The 22,422-nt window shown below is 62.2% G+C and overlaps 1 protein-coding gene across 2 annotated transcripts; it reads left to right on the top strand.

Annotated features, from left to right (window-relative positions):
- The first annotated feature begins 9,231 nt into the window (after positions 1–9,231).
- On the top strand, positions 9,232–22,422 carry HSPA12B (heat shock protein family A (Hsp70) member 12B). Of its 2 annotated transcripts, none has more exons than XM_082482113.1 (13): positions 9,232–9,338; positions 9,650–9,711; positions 12,823–12,923; positions 14,249–14,373; positions 15,139–15,325; positions 15,703–15,807; positions 16,010–16,117; positions 16,645–16,816; positions 18,955–19,041; positions 19,684–19,788; positions 20,996–21,254; positions 21,462–21,565; positions 21,761–22,422. In XM_082482113.1, exons 1-13 carry the CDS (start codon positions 9,247–9,249, stop codon positions 22,402–22,404), a joined length of 2,151 nt encoding a protein of 716 aa, XP_082338239.1. In that variant the 5' UTR covers positions 9,232–9,246; the 3' UTR covers positions 22,405–22,422. The 2 variants fall into 2 exon arrangements, with proteins under 2 accessions (XP_082338239.1, XP_082338238.1); XM_082482112.1 differs by having other exon boundaries at positions 16,001–16,117.

Below are 22,422 nucleotides of genomic sequence, written 5' to 3'. Positions count from 1 at the left end.
CTGCCCATCCCCAGGGCATTGAGGGGCCAAACTGGGATGCTCTGGGGCCATCACCACCTGGGAGACAGGGAACCCCCATCTGGGCACCTTTTTCCCCCCATAAAGCCCCGTCCAGCCCCAGCGCTTGAAGCCGAACCGACGGGGCCACACTTGGCTGCTGTGGGGGTACGAGGCACCCCCAACCCACTCCCATCCATCCCTCCCGCCGCGCACGGGGCAGGATGCTGAGCCCAAAGTGAAGGACATGTTTAAAAGCACTCAGGGACGGCCGCTGTCAAGGCAATGTCCCCAACACGGCTCTCACCTGCATCACATTACTAACAGCTGCCGAGATTGCGGGGAAGAGGCAAAAGATCCTTCCTACACCACTCAGCTCCCTTGTTCCCGGCTGCGGCCACTTTGCTACATCATTTTGCATTTTGCTCATCCTTTTTTCACCGCTCACGGTTATCAGGACCTGAAACATCAGTCTTGGGAGCTGTAGCTGGAGGCCCGCGGGAGCTCCCCTTTCCAACCGTGCTGCCAGGGCTTCTGGGTCCGTGCGGAGCAGGGCCAGGACACGGTGTGTCCCACGACACAGGAGGGTGGAAAGGTCCATTTTGGTTTCAAATCGTCCGTTTTCCTGCCCAGGGAGCGCAGCGATGGCCCAGACAGCTGAGGATGCCCAGGGGAAGCAGCTCTGTGGTGACTTCTCCTCCCCTGGTCCTGGGCAGCCAGCTGGGAGCTGGGCATGACATCCCGGGGGAATTCAGAGCAGCCCAAATGCCTCTGGCCTCACCCAGCAGCGCCACTTAAGGGGATCCACAGCAGTGGGGTGCCTTTGATCTGCCCCAGCTGTGCCCTGCCCACCCCAGGCAGAGGGTGGGAGAGGCAGGCGACCACCCGAAATGGCCTTGGCAGCACCCATGGGTGCTCCAGGGAGAGTGCAGGGCTGGGCTGAGCAGCTGCGGTAGGAGCAGCCCCCTCTTGCCATCAGTCTGCTGGCCCTGGTCCGAATCATCAGCTCTACCTAGGTTTCCAGCCCTGCCATGGGGCACGGCACGGCACCCACCTGCAGGGTGGGTTAGTGGAGGACGGGGTCTCCCCCGGGATGTCAGAGAGCTGGGAAACCCGGGCAGCGGCCAGGCAGGCTCGGCACGGGTGATGCCATGGTGGGGTGATGCTGCAATGGGGTGATGTCATGGTGGGGCGATGCCGTGGCAGGGCTCTGTGCAGGTCTCACAGAGAACGAGAGAGAAATGTTTCCCCCCTGCAAACTTTCTTGGTTTAAGCCCCCCCAAGCCCCAAGGGGTGGCAAAAATCCCAGGGAAATGGCAGCTCCCTGCTGCAGCCCCTGTGCCAGGCAGCTGTCCTGGCTCCTTCGTCCCCACGTGCCAGCGGCCACCGGCTCCGGGTGCCTACAGAGGAAACCGAGTCTCAGATGAGGGTCCCTGCAGAGAGACGGGGGACAGGCAGTCCCAAATGCAGAGCCCCATGGTGGCTTTACCGGCAAATTAGGGGGTCCTAGATGGTGACCATGACTAGGGAGCGATGGAGGCAGAGGCAAGGGCACAGCTGGGCACAGCTGGACACCAGGAGGGGACCCAGGGGTCCTGACCCCTCCCCCCCCGTATGGGATGCTGCAGAGGTCCCCAAGGCAGAGCTGCACTCTTGTCCTCCTCCAGCCCTGTGCCCCCATCCGGGCCCTCTCGCCGGGTTTATTTTCCTTTCCCGGAGAACTCCAGCTGACCCAGTTCAGGAAATATTCGCTGACTGGTGGCAGGAGCCGTGGGGAGCGGGGGGGAGCGCAGCGCCGGCTCCTCTCTGCATGCCTCCCAGCCCGGAGCAGCACTCACGTCCTCTCCTCGTTAGTGGCTAACGCACCAGCCCGGCTGGCTAATGCTTTCCAGACAGACAGACAGCGGGGGCTGGGGGCTGGGACAGGCAGCGTGCGGGTGTAACGCACCACCACACACCCTGTATCGGCTCGCTCCGGTGCTGCCTCCTCATGCATCCTCCTCCTCCTCCATCACGACAGGGACCCTTAGGACTGGGACCAGGACCCCGGGGGTCTGCCTGGGTCGGCGGGTGGGACCCCACTGGGTGTTTGGTTTCGGCTGTGCCGGCAGCCGGGGCCGGGCAGGGGAAGGGGAGAGGCCGGGAAGGAAGCTGGCATGGCCGCGGGCCGGGGGACAATGCCGGGCCCGGGGAGATGAAAGGTCCGGTGAGGACTGCGAGGGCACTGTGTGCTGCCGCGGTTTCCTGGGGAAGTTGGGGGGCACGTGTGCACGCGCGTGTGCGTACGCGCATGCGTGTGCAGGACATGTTTGGCAGGAAAAGGCAGTTGTGCAGGGCTGTGGTTCACTTTCTGTGTGTGTGTGTGTGCAAGGGTGCACGTGGGGCTGCCCCTCTCCCAGCATCACCCCCATGCCGGGGAGCCGGGTGGATCATAGAATCATAGAATGGTTTAGGTTGGAAAGGACCTTGAAGATCATTGAGTTCCACCTCCCTGCCATAGGCAGGGACACTTCTCACTAGACCAGGTTGCCCAAGGCCACGGCCAGCCTGGCCTTGAACACCTCCAGGGATGGGGTCTCAACAACCTCTCTGGGCAACCTGTTCCAGTGCCTTACCACCCTCAAAGTGAAAAATTCCTTCCTATCATGGACAAATGGGTCACAGCTGGACCAGTGGATCACAACTGTGGGAGTCACGGCTGGACCAGTGGATCACACCTTAAGGGGTTCACAGCCCCCCATCATTTCCTTAAGACCAAACCTGCAGGGTTCCCAGCGTTCTCAGGGAGGGCAGATGGGACATTAGCACTTTGGGACCCGACCCAGCGGGTAGGCACGGTGATGGCACATTGGCTGGCGGTTGTCTAGGCACCCAAGAAAATACCAGAGCCGCGAACCGGCTCATCCCTGCCTGCACCCCAAAACCCACTCAGCAGCCCCTACAGCCCCCAGCAGGCAGGCAGGGGTGTTTGGGGGGCAGTCGCGGGCAACTTCGTGGGGCTTCGCTGCTGAGAGCTGGGTCTCTGCACCCCCTGCCCAGTGTGTCCTTCCCCGACACCTCCTGCACGAGGACGATAGGGACAGCGAGGCACGGGCTGTTTGCCGACAGCTGTTTGCTGACAGCCTGTCCCAAACCATGTGCAAAACAACCACAGATGGCCCCTGCGCTCCGGTGCTTTCCGTCTCCCCGCGGTTTCCGTGGGAAGCTGGAGCGGGGGCTGCCAACCCAAAAAGTCACCCTGGGGCAGCGCTCAGCCACCGCAGCGCGGTACGAGAGCACGGGTGAGATGGGGCGCGGGGGGATGCTGTGGGACTGCTCCGTCTCAGATTCCTACCCAAAACAGCCCAAGGTGGGGGGGGGGGCGGCTCTGCGAGGAAGAGCGGGGCTGGACGGGATGGCCAACAATGGGAGATTTCGTAAATTGGCTCGTACCCACCTCGCTTGGCCGTCACCGCCGTGGCTCTGCCCCCAGCACGGGCTGTGCTGTGAGAAGGAAGCGAGCTGGACCTTCCCAGGCTGGGTGTGCTCCCTCCCGGCTCCCAGTGTGCCGGCACAGGGAGGGAGGGAGGGAAAGGGGGGGGGGGGGCATGGGCGACAGCACCCCATTCCCCATGGGATCCCAATGGCATCAAAGCCACCAAGACTTTGGACTGGTTCCCAGCACATTCCTTTGCCCCTCTGTACCAGCTCCATCCCGCTCCCCCAGCCCCATGCAGGGATGCCTGGCAATGGGAGGTGGTGATGATGATGATGATGATGGTGATGAAGAAGAAGAAGAAGAAGAAGAAGAAGAAGAAGAAGAAGAAGAAGAAGAAGAAGAAGAAGAAGAAGAAGAAGAAGAAGAAGAAGATTGCCCTCCTCATACTGAAGGTCCTGGCACAGGAAGGGCCAGCTCTCCGCTTTGCTCCCCCCCAGGAGACACTGCCTGCCTTTGGAGGAGCAAACTGGGTGAACTGGGCAGGAGGGGACTGGATGCCTGCACTCTCTCAGGGGTATGGCCACCTGGTGGCTGCCCCGGCTCCCAGGAAGAGGGCACGGATGCCGGCCCCGGGAGCAGCATGGAGTGCCCAAGGCGGGGGGGGGGGATGCCCCAGCCTGGCCCATTCCCGGGTTTGTTTCCCTCTCCCCTTGGCCAAGCACAGGCTTTGCCCCCCAGCCAGGGACCGGCGCTTGCTTCCCAGCTCCGGTTCTCCGTTCTCCTCCCGGGCTTCCTGTCTCAGCGAGGCATTTCCATGGGCCTTGCCTCAATTACCGGAAAGCGCTACCTCATCTCTTGACGAGGCGCCAGGGAAGAAAACACAGGCGTAGCCCCCTCCGCCCCTCTCTTCCCCTCCTCCTCCCCTCCCTCCAGAAGCTTTCCCGGCTCCGGGGCAGAGATGCAGCAGGGCAGGACTCCAGGGGGGGAACTGAGACCTCCCTGCTCCGGCCACCCAGCTGGTCACCTCGACCCCCACCAGCCCTGGTACAGCCCCGGTACAGCCCCAGTACTGTCGGGCACCTGCTGCCCCACGGTGCCCTGGAAAACGGCTTTTTCCATCCAGCCGGTGCAGGAACCGGGGTGCGACGCATGTGTGCATGTATGTGCACGTGTGTGTGTGAGCCTGCACAGTATGTGTGCACGCACAGCCCACTCAGGAGCCCACGGCCACTCGTCCTAACTCCGTGCTTTGCCCAGCTCCTGCCTGACCTGCCTGCAGGAGCTGCCTGCTCAACCCCCTGCCAGCCCAGCACACATCCAAGCACCTTCTAGGTTCTTCCCAGTTCCCAGACTGGGACCAGTGACTCAGGCACCACTACAGCCAGAGGAGGAGGGATCAGGCAGCAAACGGGCAGATACGTGTGGGCAGGAGGGTTGCACGGGTATAGGTAGGCGGGAGACGGATAGATGTGCATGTGCATTGTTAGGTGTGCAAGGACAGACGGACAGACAACCAGTGCATCACAAGCACCCCTGGCACACCAGCCTTTCTCCACATCCATGAGGAAAAGTCCCCTAACACCCTCCCAGGGCACAGCCCAGGGAGGCAAGTGTGGAGCGTGGCCCTCAGGCGGTGCTCGCCCTGTGGGGTCCATCACCGGGGCATCTGGGCTGCCCAGCCCAGGGAGAAGAGCCAAGGTCCAGCAACTTCTCCTCCACTTCAGAGACCTGAGCCCCCAGAAGGGACTCAGGCTCCACGCAAAGAGCTCAGCTCCTCACCACTGCTTCAGCATTCACTCTCCTGCCCTCTTTGGTGTTTGGATGTCCCCGTGGCAGGGCAGGTGGTGGCACAGGACGGTGCCGCTGCAATAGCCCCTCTGCTCCTGCCCATGCGTTCCCCACCAGCATCTGCCTGTTGCTCGCAGCCCATCACCCGGCATGTCCTCCTCCAGGCCACCGCACCCCCAGCCGATGACCATTCCCAGCCATGGGGCTTTCCGTGCCCATCCTTTGATCGCACCTGGCTTGTACACCGTTCTGCCCAAGGTCCTGCTGGGCCCCTGCAGCTTCATGCTCCTTGGGGAATGTCCCAGCAACCACACCAAGGTTTCTCCTGGTACGACTCCAGCAGCATGAAGCCTCCACTCCCCATGACACTCCTAGATAATCCCTTTGGGACCCAGTTTATGTGTACTGTTTTAATTTTATATACCTTAATTTGATATACCTTTGCAGGTTTTTGATAAGACCACCCCTCTGCCCTGCAGCAATTTTCAGGTCAGGGGCTTCTTGATCTCAAGGTGTGATCCCAGTGATCTCAATGATCCCAATGATCTCAAGGATCCAAATAATCCCAATGACCTCAAGGATCCCAAAGATCCCAATGATCCAAATAATCCCAATGATCATTGATGTGCTTGTCTTCCATGGATGGTTTCTTCTTGGCACAGAGACCTTTGGGAGCCGCGGGACGGAGCCCTTACCTGCCTCCCACTCTCAGGAAACCCTGGCACTGCTTCCCTGGCACAGCCCAAGCCGGGAGCCCCATCCGGAGAGCAGCATGGCTCAGGGGGGGCTGTGGGGCTGGGAGAAACAGGGCTCTGAAGTCAGGAGGTGGCTGGATGTCTGGACAGATGGACAGACAGATAGGACAGACAGATGGGCAGAGAGCCAGTGGTAGGTAAAGACAGGCGCAGAGAGCCGTGGGGGTACGTCTGATGTGTCAGCCAGCATGAAGAGTGTGACAAAAACTGGGAGAGAAACATGCATGGGGACGGAGAAAAGACAAATTAACAGTGTGACAGCACCAGCAGAGGTGGAGGATTGTTGGTGTCTCTGCCCCCAGCATCCCCATCCCTGGCAGTTTAGGGAGCCTCATCCCCCTCGGGGGTCCATCCCCCGCCTCAGCAGCCTGCGGACCCCCGTCTCGGGGCGGCTGCGACGAGCCCCGGGGGCCGAGCGAGGAGTTTAGGTTTCATTCCCGGTGGCGCTGGCCCTGCCTCCTCCTCCCGCTCCCACATCTGCAGCTGGAATTGCAATTTGAGGCGCTGGCTGGGCCGGGCGCCGGCCGGGAGTGGGAGTGGGAGGAAGGCGCTGGGGGAAGCCAGAGGAAGCCGGAGAGCGGGGGTCTGCGCGGCGGGGCCGGCTGGGCGGGCAGGCCGGGGACAGAGCCGCTGGGCATCGCCGGCAGCCGCGGGCAGGAGGGCATCGCCGCCGGCGGCAGGAGCCAGCAACCAGCGGCGGGTGGACCGAGGGGTCCCCAACTTGTCCCCAACCCCACCCCCCTCCGCAGAGGTAAGCGGCTGTGGGGCTTCGTGGGAGCTGGGGAACAGCAGAGGCACCACCGAGGCGTGGGGACAGCGGGGACCTTGGCTGGGTGAGGGTGTCACCACTGTGGCTTGCCGTGAGCAAGGACGCTGGCACTGGGAGGGGGGTGAGGGGTGTCAGGGTTCCAGGGGACTCCCCCAGCGAGGACGGGGGCTGTGGACACGGGTGGGAGTGGGGATTGCTGCATTGAGCCCCTCCTGAGGTCTCATGGGCTCCATCCCCTGGGCACCCCATGCCGGGGGGGGATACTGCTGTGACCGGTGGGGGTACCACCACGAAGTACGGGGACAGTGCCACGATGTGCCAGCACCATGCAGGGGCTGTGGCAAGCGCTGTGGCAGCCCGCGCTGGGGGCAAGCTGCGCTGGGAATATCCCGCTGGCTCCTGTCTCCCAGCCATGGCCAAGCGATGGCAGCGGGAAGGGGAAGAACTTCCACAAACGGCCACGGAAACCCGACAGCCTTCAAGGGAGGATTTGGGGTCTCCCCAGCCCCGCAGACGTGCTCGGTCCCTGTACAAAAGGCTTATGGGGACGAACACCTCCTCCTGCTCCCTGCACATCTGGAGCCCATCCCCACAGCTGCTCCAAGCTCCCCCCCCTCACCCCCCAGCCAAACTGGGGCAGCCCGAGCCATGGAGGCACCGTGCCGGCGTCCCCATGCCATGCTCGGTGAGGCTGTGCCGAGGCCCCGGTGCCCTGCCTGGCTTGGCTGCCCTGAAGCCGCCCCAAACTTGTTTCCTTTCCCCATTTCCGTGTGCCCCTGCAGAGGCGGAAATGGTGGAAAGTCCTCAAAAACGCTGCTCCTGCACAAGCTGCCGGAGCGAGTGCCTGGAGCCGTCGGGACCCTCTCCCCGACAGCGTGGCAGGGTCTCCCCCCCCACCCTTCCCAGAGCCGGGGGCTTCATTTCGTGTCCCTCTGTGGGGCCGTGGGTGCACGGCAGCTTCGTGTGCAGGCGTAGGGATGGTGGTGGAGGACACAAGGGCTCAAGGCAGGCGTGTGCCCTGCTCACACCCACGCGTGTACGTGGGAAGCGGGGGACCAGCTTGCGCCCACTGGCTGGGATTGCAGGGGTTCTGGGCTCACTGGGTACCCCAAAGCTTCCCCTTGCAGGGGCCGGGTCTCCAGCGCTGCATGAGGAGGGGCACGGCTGGATGAAACCCCTCGGGGGGTGCTGGAGGACACCTTGGTGTACTGCCACCAGCTGCCAGGGTGGGCTGAGCCCACTCACCTTCCTCGCCGGGACCCCAGGCAGGGACTCAGCAGCTTGAGGATGAAGGTGGCCACCAGATAACCCCCCCACCAGCAAGACCTGCTGTCAGTTTGGTTTGCTGGGACGGAGGATTTCAGCCACCCCGGACCCTGAGGGTCCGCAACAGGTTCTGGACCATCTGGCCAGACCATCCCAGGGCCATGGAGGGGCAGGGAACGAAACCGTGTAGTCACCAGACCCCAAGGTCTTGCTGCTCCCTCCCGCTCAGGCCGACAGCTCCGTGCATCAGCAGGACACGGGTGGCCTCCCCCAGGAGCTCAGACACTGGGGACGAGGATGCAGAGGATGTCCCTGCACAGCTCCCATCAGGTTGGGCTCCGGGGTGACAGACTCAGGGTTACCCCCAACCTGGCCCTAGTGCAGCATGAGGGGTGTCTGACCCGCAGCCAGGACTAACAGACACCAAAAATGCAAGCTAAGCACCCAGGCAGGGTTTCTGCCAGGGACACAAATTCCCAGCATTGGAGAGGTCATCCCATGAGCACACCCTTGCAGGGCACTCTCACACCCTCATGGAAAGTCCAGTTTTGGTGGAGAAGCCCATCCGACAGCCTCAGCCTGTCAGATACCCTCCCCAGGACCACCAGCACCACCTTCCCCAACTGCGGTGTGACCCACAGCATTGGCTGCAGCTCCACCTCGCTCAGCCCCTCGCCGCCCCCTCCGGTGGGGTGGCCAGAGCAGAAACCCCCCCAGCTCCGGGGAAAAGCTCAGCCACCTGCCATTATTAGCACAAGGCTTTTTCTCGGGAGGTTGCTGCAGAGCAGAATCTGGCCGCTGGGCCGGCAGCATGTGGGTGGGTTTGGCTTGGAGCAAAGCTGCTCTCCCCGATGATCTCAGCCTTGTCCTGAGCCCCCAACTCCGCAGGATGAAAGCAGCCGGTGAGGGGCAGGCAACCTCAGAGGCGATGGGATGCTCTCGCATCAGGCAGAGAGCCAGGAGCCGATTTATCAGCTGGGGAAGGAGTTTTGGAACTGGCCAACACTCGGTCACAGACCGTAGGACAGGCAGGGACGCCTTCGGCTGTTCCTGCTCCTGCCAGCACGGCCACCATGCTGCAGGGAGCTCTGGCCCTGGGCAGTGACAGCTTTGATTAAGAAAATAACTTTAAAGGATCACCTGCCCTCAGTTTCTTTCTTTGGTCAAGCCTAAAAAGCTGCAGTGTGGACTCCACGCTGGTGGAACGGCATTTTGCACGCATCTGTATCACACACATCTGCCTGACCTCCCTAATGAAAGGAACCCCATTCCCCCCCTCCTGTAGAGGCTGTGCCAGTGCCGATCGGGTGCGCGCTGAACTGGGACAGCCCCCCGCCACGGGCAGGTGAGTACAGGCTGAGCCCCCACCCCCCTGCACCCTATTGCAACATGAGCCCCCCAGCTTTGGGGTCTCCCACCTGCAGCCCCTGCTCCTGCGGGGTCCCGGGGGATGCCGGGTCACAGCCAGCCCTGTGTCCCTGCCGGATCTTTGAGGGGGGTCTTGAGCCTGGGATCATCCAGTAACGCTCAAGGGGGTGAGGGAACCGTGTGGACACCTCAATCCATGGCACGCTGTGCACCCCACTGCCGAGGGGGCAGTCAGCGTGTCCGGGCACACCGACACTCATCCCATCGTCCCTCCTCCTTCTCTTGCAGCTGGGAAGGCGAGGCCACCATGGCGATGCTCCTGGAGCCCGGGATGCAGAGTCTCCGGATGGGTAAGGCTGCTCCCCAGGGAGGGTGCCTGGTGGGAACAGCAGTGGGTGGGGGATCCCCTGTCCCTCCCCCTCATCTCCCCACCAGCAGGTACAAGTTCTCTGCGAGCGTGACACTGTGGGCCCCTCTCCCTTCGCCTCCCTGTGCCTGCCAGTGTCCCCCCAAACTCCCCCAGCCGTCTGTCCCCTCCGCAGTCATCCCCCCTGTCTGCGGCACGGAGGAGCCCCCGACACTGCTCCTGCGCTGGAGTAACCAGAACCAGCTGCGGCTGAGGAAACTCGACCCTGTGAGCGAACACAAGCCGGGGAGCAGCCTGAGCAGAGAGGCCATTGCAAGAATTAACCCCCTGCAGGTCGTCCCGTCCCCCCCCACAGCACCCCCAGATCACTGGGAGCCCCGTGCCCACACACTGGCAGGTGCCATCTCCGGCTCAGGAACCGCAGGAAAGATGCTTCGTGTGCGTGGCCCCGGGATGGGTCTACGGAGCCGCAGGCTCGAAGCCCAGCTGAGCTGCCGGCTCCCTGCCCAGCCTGGGTGATGCTTTTTACCCCCCCATGGTCGGGGGACACCACCAGCCTCCCACACACACACACACACACACACACTGTGGGGCTCTGCCGACACGCAGAGATGCCCGGAGGGACGTTCCTGTTTGTCGGGGATCAAATATTCATGGCACAGACATGGGATACAGCGAAAGGCACTTACGGAGCAAGTGTGAAGGGACCAGAGCTGCATCGCAGCAGGGAACAGCCGAGCCACCAGCACAGCTCCCAGGGGCGCGCAGCACCGGCACAGCACCATCCCTGGCACGGCGGCACCACGGCACTGAGTGCGGGGCGAGCGATGTGCCGGCGGCTCGGCTCTCAGCCGGCCAAGGGGATAAAGCATTGGCGATCAGCTAGGACCCTCACTGCCAGGCCGGGGTGGGGGGGCTCTGGAGCTCCCAAGCTGCCAGGAGGATTTAGGCAGCTGCCCCTTGGCTGACCTGGTGCAAACTGGTCACAGCGGGAGCAGGGGTGGATTCTCCTGGATGCGGACACCAGCTGCCAGCACCCTCTGGCAAAAGGGGAGCTGGAGTTTTATGCTTCCCCGAGGAAAGACCAAGGAGCCTCCACCAGCCACAAACCTCACCGTAGTCCAGCTGGGAGCGGGTGCTGCTTGTCCCTGCTCCCATGGGTCCAGATCCCAGCAGGGTCCTGGCACAGAGCCGCAAGCCCAAAGCATGGGTCTCGACAGAGCCCGTGGGGTGGACAGTCAGTCCCTTGGCCTTCCCGGTGTCACCGTCGGGACCCCACATCCCATTCCCAGCACGGCTGTACCCCGACCAGAGCCAGGGCTGGCCAAACCCTTGGGAAAGGTGGCCCCGCTCCATCAGCTGCCCCAGCCCCTTCCTGGCTGTCCCTGGCCTACAGCTGGAGCCCGTCCACCAGCTCATGCTTTTGCAGGGTGGACGATTAATCCCCTCTGCTAATTGGAGCCATGTGGCAGGAGGAGTGCAGGCAGCAGGCAGCCCTCGCACCGCGGGCATGCGGGACAGCCCCAGGGCTCACTCCGTCCCCACACTGGTTTGGCTGAGGTCCAGGGGTCCCACCGGGGCTTCCACAGTGGCCCCAGCCTGGGCTGACAGACTGGGATTAACGGGGATCCCTGGGACAAGGCTTCTGCTGCGGGAGGAGCTGTTGGAGAGGTTCACCCAAGAAGATGCAGAGCTGGCTGTCACCTCGAGGAGGAGGAAGAAAAGGAGGAGGAAAGCCCCACTGGGCCATGAGCTGCAGACCAAGGTGCCTGTCCCCGTGTCTCGCTGCAGTGCAAGGCAGCACGATCCTCCCAAGTTCCTCGTGCAGGCAAAACCTCCGTGTCTCGGAGTTATCACAGGTTCACACAGGAGTTACCGGGTCTCCACCAAGCTGGGTTGTTCTGCAGGATGGGCACGGGTCTGAGGTGGGCACACCTCCCCTCGCCAAGGGCAGAGGAGCCGGGTCTCCATGGCCTCAAGCTGCAGACGCCTCCTCTGCCTCAGTAGCTCACCAGCGTCTCTTTCCCAAGTTTTCCCCCCCGTTCCTGCTGGATACAAGCTTTTCAGCTGCTTGCCCAGAGCAGACTCTGGCATCCTTTGCAGTTGTCCCTGCCAGCAGTTGCCAAGCTGAACTAGCATGTATTTATGTGACGATGGCTGTCTTGATTTAAAAATAGGCAGCTCTGGAGAACCACCACATCCCTTACTGCTGCAAGCACGTCATGGGCTTTTAGTCCTGACTCTTCTGTCATCAGCTGCAAGGAATTAGATCCGGCTGCTCCTTTGCTGGTTGAAGACCACTGCAGTTCCACTTCTCTGGTCCCCTTCAGATGTGCAAGGCAGGATCCATCCCACCTCAGCTTGCTCACCTACAGGGGAAGTGTCTCCATCTGCAGCCACCCCCAAAGAGTCTCCATAGAGTCAATGGGAAGAAACTGGGCTTGCAGGCTCACCTGACTTATTTTAGATACTGGCTTCAGGACCAGACAACTCTTCCTCCGTGTGCAAGTTTCTCTCCAGAGATGGAGAAGACCTTGAACCTGTGTCTTATCACCAAAGCCTGCCCACACCAGTGAGCTGAACCCTCCCTGAAACACCATGACCAACTCACCCTGACCCATCTTCTTGCTGAGCAAGAGTTGACATCCCCCAGCCCTGGAGAAGAAGGTCCCTTAGTCCTGCAGCTCTTCTCTGGCCACTGTCCCCATCTTCTGCATGGCTTCAAGCCCCATACCCAAGAGGAAGGGATCCCTGTGAGCTCACCAATGCTAACACCAGGTGCAATTGGTTCCTGCACCTTCTTATGACACCTCCAAGGGGTTCCTCATTTGCTAATTAAATCCGTGCTGATTAGATCCTTCCATACACGTGGCTGAAAAAAAAACGTGTGGGAAGCCTCCTGAGCCCAAAGTGGCCCATGCAGAGCCCACCAGGAGCAGCCCCTGCAGCAACTCTGACTCCACCACTGCCAAACCTGCATCCACACTGGCTGCGTCTTCATCGGGATATCAAGTGTTGCCCTCATCTTGGGGAAGGGTCTTCAGGAGAGGTTGGGGCCCATTCCCATCCAAGTCTTACCCTGCTGTGTCCCCAGGTGCCAATGGCGAGCGGTGCCCCACGCCGTCCCCTCCCGGCTCCCCAGGAACACCCCATGACAGCTGCAGCATCGCCCCACTGACGCCCTCCCAGTCACCGGTAAGGGAGTTGTGGGGTCCCCTGGGGCTGCCAGGGTCTGACTCCCCCGTATTGTCCCCTCTGATCCTCCCCTGATTGGTGGTCACCCCCCGTTGCCTCCCCTCCTGGTCTGGTTGCCATCCCTACCACACACCCTGGTATTGGCTGAAGGAGGGGTCAGTCTACCACCAGGGCTCAAATCCCCCCCTTAGCTGTGAGATTTATGGGATGGAGGTTTTTTCCAGTGCAGGAGGTGGGAGAGGAGCCAGAGGAAAGACCAGCGGAAGTTTAACTCCTTGCAGAACTCCTGGTCTCCTACCTGAATGTCCCAAGGGACTGCCTGGTGTGGAAGGACGCAGGCAGGGAGCGTGCCGGAGCCAGTTCCTCCCCGGTGCTCGTGCTCGCTGTCCTGGCAGCTCCCTGAACATGCACATTTCTGAGACAACCACTTCACCCATGCTAATCGCTGGCTTTTTTTTTTTTTTTTTTTCCTTTCTCACAGCTAGCTAATGCCTGCACTTATCAAATCTGGATACGTTAAAAGTTAATGAGGGCTTTTAGCTTTCCGTGTCTGCCCCGCGTGCTGGGAGGCTGCGGCAGCGCAGGGCGGTGACAGGGGCACGGGGCTCGCTGCGTCTTCACGGCTCCTTTGGCACCACAGCTTCCATGCCACCTCCGTCTGCTGTTGTGGACACCAGCCGGGAGGCGAGGGATAGGGGCGCGAAGGCAGGACCAGAGAAGCATCGGCTGTGGGACGCAGCAGGGAGAACCCCTTAAAGCACTGGGGCCAGGAAGGTTTTCAGTTGGGTCACCCATGGGGACACCTGGGATGAGGTGCCTTGGAGCGAGATCGGGAGCAGGGAAGGTTTTGGGGTATCTCAGCTAAAATTTGCCAGGGTTCGAGTGCAGAGGGCTCAGCGCCGCCCTAACCGGGGAAGAAATGGAGACCCCGACCACCACCCCAGGCAGCTCTTGTGGGCAGAGGCTGCAGGCACCCATCCCTCCCCGGGGCTTCCCAAATCCCCTTGTCCCATAAGCCTCTTTGGGAACAGCCACAGGGACCTCCCAGAGCCCAACACAGGCAGTCCCTCTTCTCGGTGATTTGGAGCTGTGTAAGAGGAGGAATTACCCCATGTTGTCACCATCACCACAGAGGAAACCTCAGCATCACTGTGTCTCCTGCCCAGGCAGAAATCACGGTTCCTGTGGGCCTGATCCAGGAAAAATTAACCCTTTCGCTGACTCTTTTTTTTTTCTTTTGCCCCTTTTCTGGAAGCAGCCAGCTCCGCTTCCATGCTCGCCCTCAGGGCAGAGCCCGTCCCTAACAGCCGCCCTTGCCTTTCCAGAGGAGCGAGGCTCGCTCCCAGCAAACCGCCTCCTTCGCCGTGGTGGTGGCCATCGACTTCGGCACCACCTCCAGCGGCTACGCCTTCAGCTTCTCCAGCGACCCCGAGGCCATCCACATGATGAGGTGAGGAGCAGCCAGAGGCCCGAGAGCTGCTCCCAGGGCTGTTAAAGGACTTTTTGCCCAAAGCAGCTGGAAGTTGGCGTGCTGGGTGGGAAAGAGGGAGGGAGGGAGGGAGGGATGGAGCCGGGCTGGGCAATGAACATCCACACCATCACGGCTGAGGGATGCTGCCTGGGAGCAGCTGGTGGAAGGAGCCTGTGAAGATCCTTCCAGTACCTAAAGGGGGCCATCAGAAGAGCTGGGGAAGGACTTTTTACAAGGGCATATTGTGATAGGATGAGGGGGAATGGCTTCAAACTGGAAGAGCGTAGATTTAGATTAGATATTAGGAAAAAAAATTTCACTGTGAGGGGGGTGGAAGCACTGGAACAGGTTTCCCAGGGGAGTTCTGGATGCTCCATCCCTGGAGGTGTTGAAGGCCAGGCTGGATGGGGCTTTGAGCAACCTGGACTAGTGGGAGGTGTTGGAATGAGATGATCTTCAAGGTCCTTTCCAACCTAAACCTATGATTCTATGAAATGGGTCTCGCACGGAGCAGGGCAATGGGGTGAGAGCACCTCTTCGTTAGTCCTCTGTTATAAAAATCTGCATGGGTGCAGAAGAGCCCTGCAGGGGTTCCACGGGGAGTAAAGCATCCTCAGGGACATTGGTCCCTTCTTTGTCCCTCTTTAAGGTGCTTGAGGTTGTGTCCGTACACATAAATGAAGCGGGGCAGGACCTGTCCTCTGGCCTTGAGGTTCACGGGCTGCTGCCGGCTCCTGTTTGCAGGAAATGGGAAGGAGGGGACCCAGGGGTGGCCAACCAGAAGACCCCCACCAGCCTCCTGCTGACGCCGGAGGGCGTCTTCCACAGCTTTGGCTACACCGCCAGGGACTACTACCATGACCTGGACCCCGAGGAAGCCCGCGACTGGCTCTACTTCGAGAAGTTTAAGATGAAGATTCACAGCACCAGCGTAAGTCCCTGCTCCCGGCCCCACCTCCCCAGCATGGCCTGCGGGGACCTTGGCCGGGCTGGAGGTGAGCTGAGCTGGCCCCAGGGATTCATCCCACCCAGCTCCCTATTTGCTTTACACACATTTTGCGCATCACAACGTTTTAGCCCTTTGCGGGGGGGTGAGGTTTTGGTGTCCCCCCCCATCTAAGCTGCTTTGGGGCAGGTGGATGCAGCTGCAGAGCGACACTTTGAGTGCCCGTACCCCAGCCGGGCTGTTTGGCATAGAGGGGGATGATCACCCTGCCCGAGGCTTGCCTGATGGGAGCCGGGATGGGATGCCAGCCGCGTCTCAGCACCCTGCATGATCTTTTTGCCTCTTACTGCTCTTCCCGGCAGGACCTCACCATGCAAACTGAACTAGAAGCCGTCAACGGGAAGAAAATGCAAGCGCTGGAGGTGTTCGCCCACGCGCTCCGCTTCTTCAAGCAGCACGCCGTGCAGGTAGGGCACGCTGGCACCCGAGACCAGGTGTCCCTGCGCCATCGCGCAGCCCTCCTCTCCCTCCCCAAAACGGGGTACAAGTCGTGTGTGTCATCCTCTCCACATGTTGCTTCCTTGGCCCTTCGCCCAGAGCCCTGATGCTCCTGCCAGGGGTGGGGGGGTCACCTGTCACCTGCTGCTTCTTGCCTGGCAGGAGCTGAAGGACCAGTGCCCGTCCCTGCCTGAGAGAGATGCCATCCGCTGGGTGATCACCGTGCCCGCCATCTGGAAGCAGCCGGCCAAGCAGTTCATGCGGGAGGCTGCCTACAAGGTGAGGGGACACCACAGGGAAGGACTGTTCCACGTGGTGACCCTCACAGGACGGTATCTGGGGAGGGGAGGGGGGGCACCTCCTTCTCCCCCTCTCCCTGTGGCTGCTGCCTGCATCACGATGGGTCTCTGGCTTGTCCCAGTAGCCCAAGGAATAGGAGCTGGCCTCTGGCTGATGGGCATGGGCTGGCTTTGAAACCTGGCATTGGTGGGGTGGAAGGATTTCGGAGCTGGGCGTGCAGCAATGGGGAAGACTGGGGACGGGGACATGTGCTCCCTCAGGGATGGAGGGGTGCTCTGAGGGTGCACGGTGCCACCACCACCCCTGGGTCCCACCCCTACAGCACGGGTGATGCACCACTGTCATATGTAGGATGTCTGTGCAATGCATGGTGCCTATACCGGCACAAAGGCCGGGGATGGGAAATCCCTGCCGGAGCACATCCATGAGACCATGGCGTGCAGGGACGCCCTGGTGCACCGGCACCTTCTCTGCCCTGACCACCCCCCCCCCCGTCTTCCCTGCAGGCTGGTCTGGTGTCCCCGGAGAACCCGGAGCAGCTGCTGATCGCGCTGGAGCCCGAAGCCGCCTCCATTTATTGCAGGAAGCTTCGCCTCCACCAGCTGATCGACCTGAGCTGCAAACCCGCGGCCAACGGGCTGGCACCGGACCACTCCATCGACTCCAGCTTTCGGCAGGGTGAGCGGCCGCAGGGGACGGGCACCAGCAGAGGGCCCTGGCAGGGCGTGGGGCTGGAATAGCAGGAGACAGAGCAGGCAGGGATCCGGCCCTGCGTGCCGGGTCTTGAGGGTCCATCAGCAGCTCCGGGGCACAGCTCAGCCTGGGCTGCAGCCGTGGGGTCCCTGGGCTGAGCACCACCGATAACCACGGAGCGGGGTGCCGGGGAGCTGGCTGGAGAGGGGCCGGGATGCAGACTCAGAGAGCTCTCACACCCCCATCCCAAGCTCCAGCTTCTGCCCAGGGAGCAGAGGGGCTCTGGGAGCAGCCCCCACCCAGGGGGTCCCATTCTTATGGGACTCCAGTGGGTCCCCACCAGCCCTGGCAGGGAGCTGGTTGGAATTATGGTCCCCGGCACGTGCCTCTCCTTTGGCTTTAGGGACGGAGCAAAACCACAGCTAGCAAAGGAGCAATTAGTCCAGGGGCTTTTATTGGGGAGCTGCTGCTGCTTCCCAGGCTGGCTCTGCCCCCATGAGCAGGGGGTACACAGGCAGCCCCCCGCCGGGGCTCTCCAGCGTGGGTATTTCTCCCCAGAGACCCCCCCCGTGCTCCCCTCTGGGGTCCGACACAGGCACCTCGGCCCCTTCTGCTGTGGCCCCTTGCCCCGAGGAGCCGACTCCCTCCTGTCCTCCTCTGCTCCCAGCTCTTTTCCACTTTCCCACCCCCTTCCCTATAATTTTCCCATCTCTGATACTTTAGTGATACTTTAGCAAACGAGACCGCTTCTGGCAAAAGCCGTTTGGGTTTCTGCGCAGCACTGGTGTGCACTGGGGTGACTCCAAGGAGGGTGTAAAGCGAGCACAGCAATCCTGCACCCCCCCCCCCCAAATGTGAGGACAGAGCAGGGCTGGTTCCACTCCCACAGGGACCGCCAGCCCGCGGCACCGAGTAGCGATGGGGGAAACTGAGGCAGAGGTGAGCGGATCACCGTGCCATGGCTGCTCCCCCCTCTGTCAGCCCCGGGGAGCCCCGCTCCCCTCTTAGCCACCCCATTCCGCCCTCCCCAAGCCCACAGGGCCAGGGCAGGCGATGGCTACTTTCCCAGGAAGCATCCAAGCTGTGTGTCCCCCATGGGCTGAGCCCCTTTCATCTGCCCAGCCCGCCCTTGACATCTGCCCGCACCACCCCAGGTCCCTGGGCCGCCTCTCCCCTTCCCTCTCCCCGCGTTTCCAGCTGGAGCCATTTCTGCTGGCTCAGCTGAAGCCATCCTGGATTCTTCCCAGCAGCTCCGCTCGGCCTCGGCCACCCCAGCTCCTCGCCGTCCCTTTCCCCCAGCCTGGCCCCCCTCCATATGGGCCGAGCCCTCAGGCTTCCCAATCCCGCATCAGCCTCCCTGGTCGATGCCATAAGCGTAACCCCGAGATGGGGAGAGGATCCGCCCGCTGCTTCAGGGATGATAGACCCTCCGCTGAGCTGCCTGTGGGGATGCTCCCCCCATGCACGGGAGCCTGAGCATCGCCTCCACTCCAGCCACAGAGCCGGGGCTTTACCGGAGTAGGTCCAGTTTGCCCAGCTGGGACCAAGCCCTGAAGCTGGGGTCTGCCAGTGTCTGCAGCCCGTCTTGCGTGTGGCCGGAGAGCTGGGATCACGTCCGGATTTACGGAGGGGCTTGAACTGCATCCTGGGGCTGAAGCTAATTAAATTAGTGTGCTGTATCCACCTCAGCATGACAAAAATAGGCCAGGATAACCCCACCTTCTCCAAACAGCTCCCTGCCCTTCCGGGCTGCTTTGATGTTCCCTACCCCGGGAACAGGGGGAGCAGAGGAAACCCCACCCAGGCTGGGGAGAACAGGGGAAGAGGCGGCATCGCCCAGGGACACCTCTGAGCCCAGGGCACCACAGGCTGGACCCAGTGAGGTGGGATCCCGTGGGATCCTGCAGGATCCTGGGCAGAGCAGCAGGATGGCTGGACCAGCTCCTCCATGGTGGAGCTGGGGCCATGTCAGGTGGGGAGCAGAGTGGGCAAGCAGTGCTCCCACTGCGGCCCCAGCAGCCCACCCACAGTGTTGCCCACCTGCTGGGGGGAGGGGAACCTAGGGATGCTCCTGACCCTCCTGTCCCCCAGCCTGATGCTGGCCCCTCCACTCTGTCCCACAGCCCGAGAGCAGCTACGGAGGTCCCGCCACAGCCGCACCTTCCTGGTGGAGTCAGGAGTGGGGGAGCTCTGGTCGGAAATGCAGGCAGGTAGGAGGGGTGATGGGCAGTGTCCCCCCCACCCCAGCAGACCCCCAGCCCCCACAAGAGGGTTCACAGGGTGGGGGGGATAAGCAGGAGTCCCCACTGGTGCTGCCTGGCCACCAGCATCACCCAGGGTCAATTTAGGGACTGGACGTCCCCTCTGCACCCCCCAGAGAGCCCGAGCGTGGCCCTACCAGCACCAGGGAAGGGTCCTGCCATGGGGGTGACACGGCTACGGTGTGTCACTTGGTCTTGAGACCCCAGATGATGCCAGTGAGGACAGGGTCTGCCTGCCACCTTCTCGTTCCATCATCTGCTTCCTTCCAAGCAAACACCTCAACACCCACCTCCTGCCCTCCAAAACTTCTTCAGCTGTTTTTTGGGGTGGGGAGAGAAGAAAAAAAAAAAAGAAAGAAAAAACAAAACAAACCAAACAAACAAACAAACACACACCAAAGCCCCGTATTTTGGTTAAAACTTTGTTTTTCGTGGCGAGAGCGCCACCCAGGGGCTGTGTCCCAGTAGCTGCTCCGAGCCCACAGGACGGGTGGGTGTCCCGGGGGGGGGGAGGTCATCCCCGGCGCGGTGCAGCTGGTGATGGTGGGGGGGGACCCGGGACCCCGACTCGTCCACTGTCCTTGCCCGCAGGTGACCGCTACATCGTGGCGGACTGCGGCGGTGGCACGGTGGACCTCACGGTGCACCAGATCGAGAAGCCGCAGGGGACACTGAAGGAGCTGTACAAAGCCTCAGGTGGGCTGCGGCCCCCAGACCCATCCTGCCAACCCCCTTAGCGACCCCCTTCTGTGCTGCCGTCCCTTCCCTGTCCCCTGGAGGGTCGTGTCTGAGCCTGTGGCACCACCTGGTGTCAGCAGGGAGCAGGGCAGGGGCTCGGGGGGGGGGGGGGCAAAGTGGGGTGGGAGCGATGGGCTGGGGGGGTCGGTGGGACAGGGGTGCTGGATTGTGGGGTGACAGAAAGACAGAAGTGCTGGGTTGGAGGGGCACAAGGTGGGACAGGGGTGCTGGGCTGGGGGTGCTGGCTTAGAGGGGCTCAGGAGGGACGGGGGTGGTGGGTTGTGGGGTGACAGAGGGGCAGAGAAGCTGGGATGGGGGGCTCAGGCGGGACAGAAGTGCCAGTGGGATGGGAGTTTTGGGATGCGGGGGGCTCAGGTGGGACAGGGGTGCTGGGTTGGGGGGGTGCCTGTTGGACAGGAATGTAGGTGGGAGAGGGTCAGTATGCAGAGTGGGACAGGGGCAGAAGCTGAGGCACCCTGTTTTGGGGACATGAAATCCCACCGGTGTCCCCGTCTGCTGTGGATTCCAGCCTCCAGTGCCACCCAGGCACACAGGGAAGGCGCACGGTGACTTAGGGCCATGATGTGTCCTGGCCCATGGCCACAGGTTTCCCACCCTGCTTCCTGGGGACACGCAAAGCCCCCAGCCTCAGCCCACCCCAGGGGTGTGATTTTGGCACATGACGGTCGTGTACCCTGGAGAAATGGGGGCTCGTGAGTGACAGCCACCAGCCTGGGCTTCCCCACAGAGCTGGGCATGTGGCTGGAAAGCCCCAGCACTGCATGGTGGAGCCACACCATGGGGGGAAGCACCAAGCCCCCCGAGCATCACCCAGGGACCCCCTGACAAGGTCCCCTTTGTCCAGGAGGCTGCTGTCCCTGCAGCCACACTACCTGCCCTCTCCCTACTCCTGGGGGACGTTTCCATGCTCCCCTGCCAGTGCAGGACCTGTCCCTGTCCCCTGTCCCAGCCTGGGGGGGGGGGGGGGGGGGGGGCACCCTGATCCCCCTGCAGAAGAGCCACAGTGGGGCTGGGGGGGGCCACAATCTTAAATAGAAAGTGCCCCAGGCTTTGCTAGGTGATGCTGGGGGGACACTGGGCACATGGTGATGGGGGACACGTGTGCTGTGGGGACACTGCCTGACCCAGCCTACCTGGTCCCCAGGGGGTCCCTACGGGGCTGTGGGGGTGGACCTGGCCTTCGAGAAGCTGCTGTGCCACATTTTCGGAGAGGATTTCATCGCCACCTTCAAGGCCAAGCGCCCTGCCGCCTGGGTGGACCTGACCATCGCCTTCGAAGCCCGCAAGCGGGCAGCAGCCCCCTCCCGTGCCAGCCCCCTCAACATCTCCCTGCCCTTCTCCTTCATCGACTTCTACCGCAAGCACCGGGGCCAGAATGTGGAGACAGCCCTCAAGAAGAGCAAGTGAGACCCCAGCTCAGGGGGGACAACAGGGCCTGGGGACCACTCAGGGGCACGTGGCCCCAGAGGGACCTAAACTGGGAGGAGGGAGAGGGCAAGGGCAGGTGGGGTGCTCCTTGTCCAGGGTCTGCTGGGCTGGGGGATCCTCAAGGCAGGACAATGGGGGAGCCTTTGGCAAGGGGCAGCCCCAGACCCTCTCTTCTTCCCCAGCGTCAACTTTGTGAAGTGGTCGTCCCAAGGGATGCTGCGGATGTCCTCGGAGGCCATGAGCGAGCTCTTCCAGCCCACCATCAGCCAGATCATCAAACACATCGGTAGGTCCTGGGCTGGGAGCAGGCCGGCTGCCAGAGCCCCTGCTCCCCCCTGCAAGAAGGGACTCCCCTCTCCCCAGGGCCCTGGCACACCACAGTGGCACCCCGATACATGGCCAGTGCCTGCCCTCGCCGGGGCAGGGGTAGAGGATCATGGGCAGCCCCCAGCCCTGCCCAACACCCCTCCTCCCTCCCCAGATGACCTCCTGAAGAAGCCGGAGGTCCAAGGCATCAAGTTCCTCTTCCTGGTGGGGGGCTTCGCAGAGTCGGCCATGCTGCAGCGTGCCGTCCAGGCAGCCTTCGGCTCCACCTGCCGTGTCATTATCCCCCAAGACGTGGGGCTGACCATCCTCAAAGGGGCCGTGCTCTTCGGCCTCGACCCCACCATCGTCCGCGTCCGCCGCTCCCCCCTGACCTACGGCGTGGGGGTGCTCAACAAGTTTGTGGAGGGGAAGCACCCACGGGAGAAGCTGCTGGTGAAGGAGGGCAAGAACTGGTGCACTGACATCTTTGAGAAGTTTGTCTCCGTGGACCAGTCTGTGGCACTGGGGGAGGTGGTCCAGCGCAGCTACTGCCCTGCCCGGCCGGGCCAGCGCAAGACCATCATCAACATCTACTGCTGCGCCACCGACGACGTGGTCTACATCACTGACCCTGGCGTGCGCAAGTGTGGCACCATCAGCCTAGAGCTGGAGGCGTTGGGCGATGCCGGCAGCCCACCACGCGGCCGCCGTGAGATCCGCGCCAGCATGCAGTTTGGGGACACGGAGATCAAGGTCACCGCCATGGACATCCGCACCTCCAAGACAGTCCGAGCCACCATTGATTTCCTCTCCAACTGAGCTCCTCCCTCCATGGGG

The sequence above is a fragment of the Vanellus vanellus genome (genome assembly GCF_965231255.1).
Source record: "Vanellus vanellus genome assembly, chromosome: 4".
In the NCBI taxonomy this organism is placed as follows: domain Eukaryota; kingdom Metazoa; phylum Chordata; class Aves; order Charadriiformes; family Charadriidae; genus Vanellus; species Vanellus vanellus.
The sequence above is the reverse complement of the archived record's forward strand: the minus strand, read 5'-3'. Positions and strand labels throughout refer to the sequence as shown.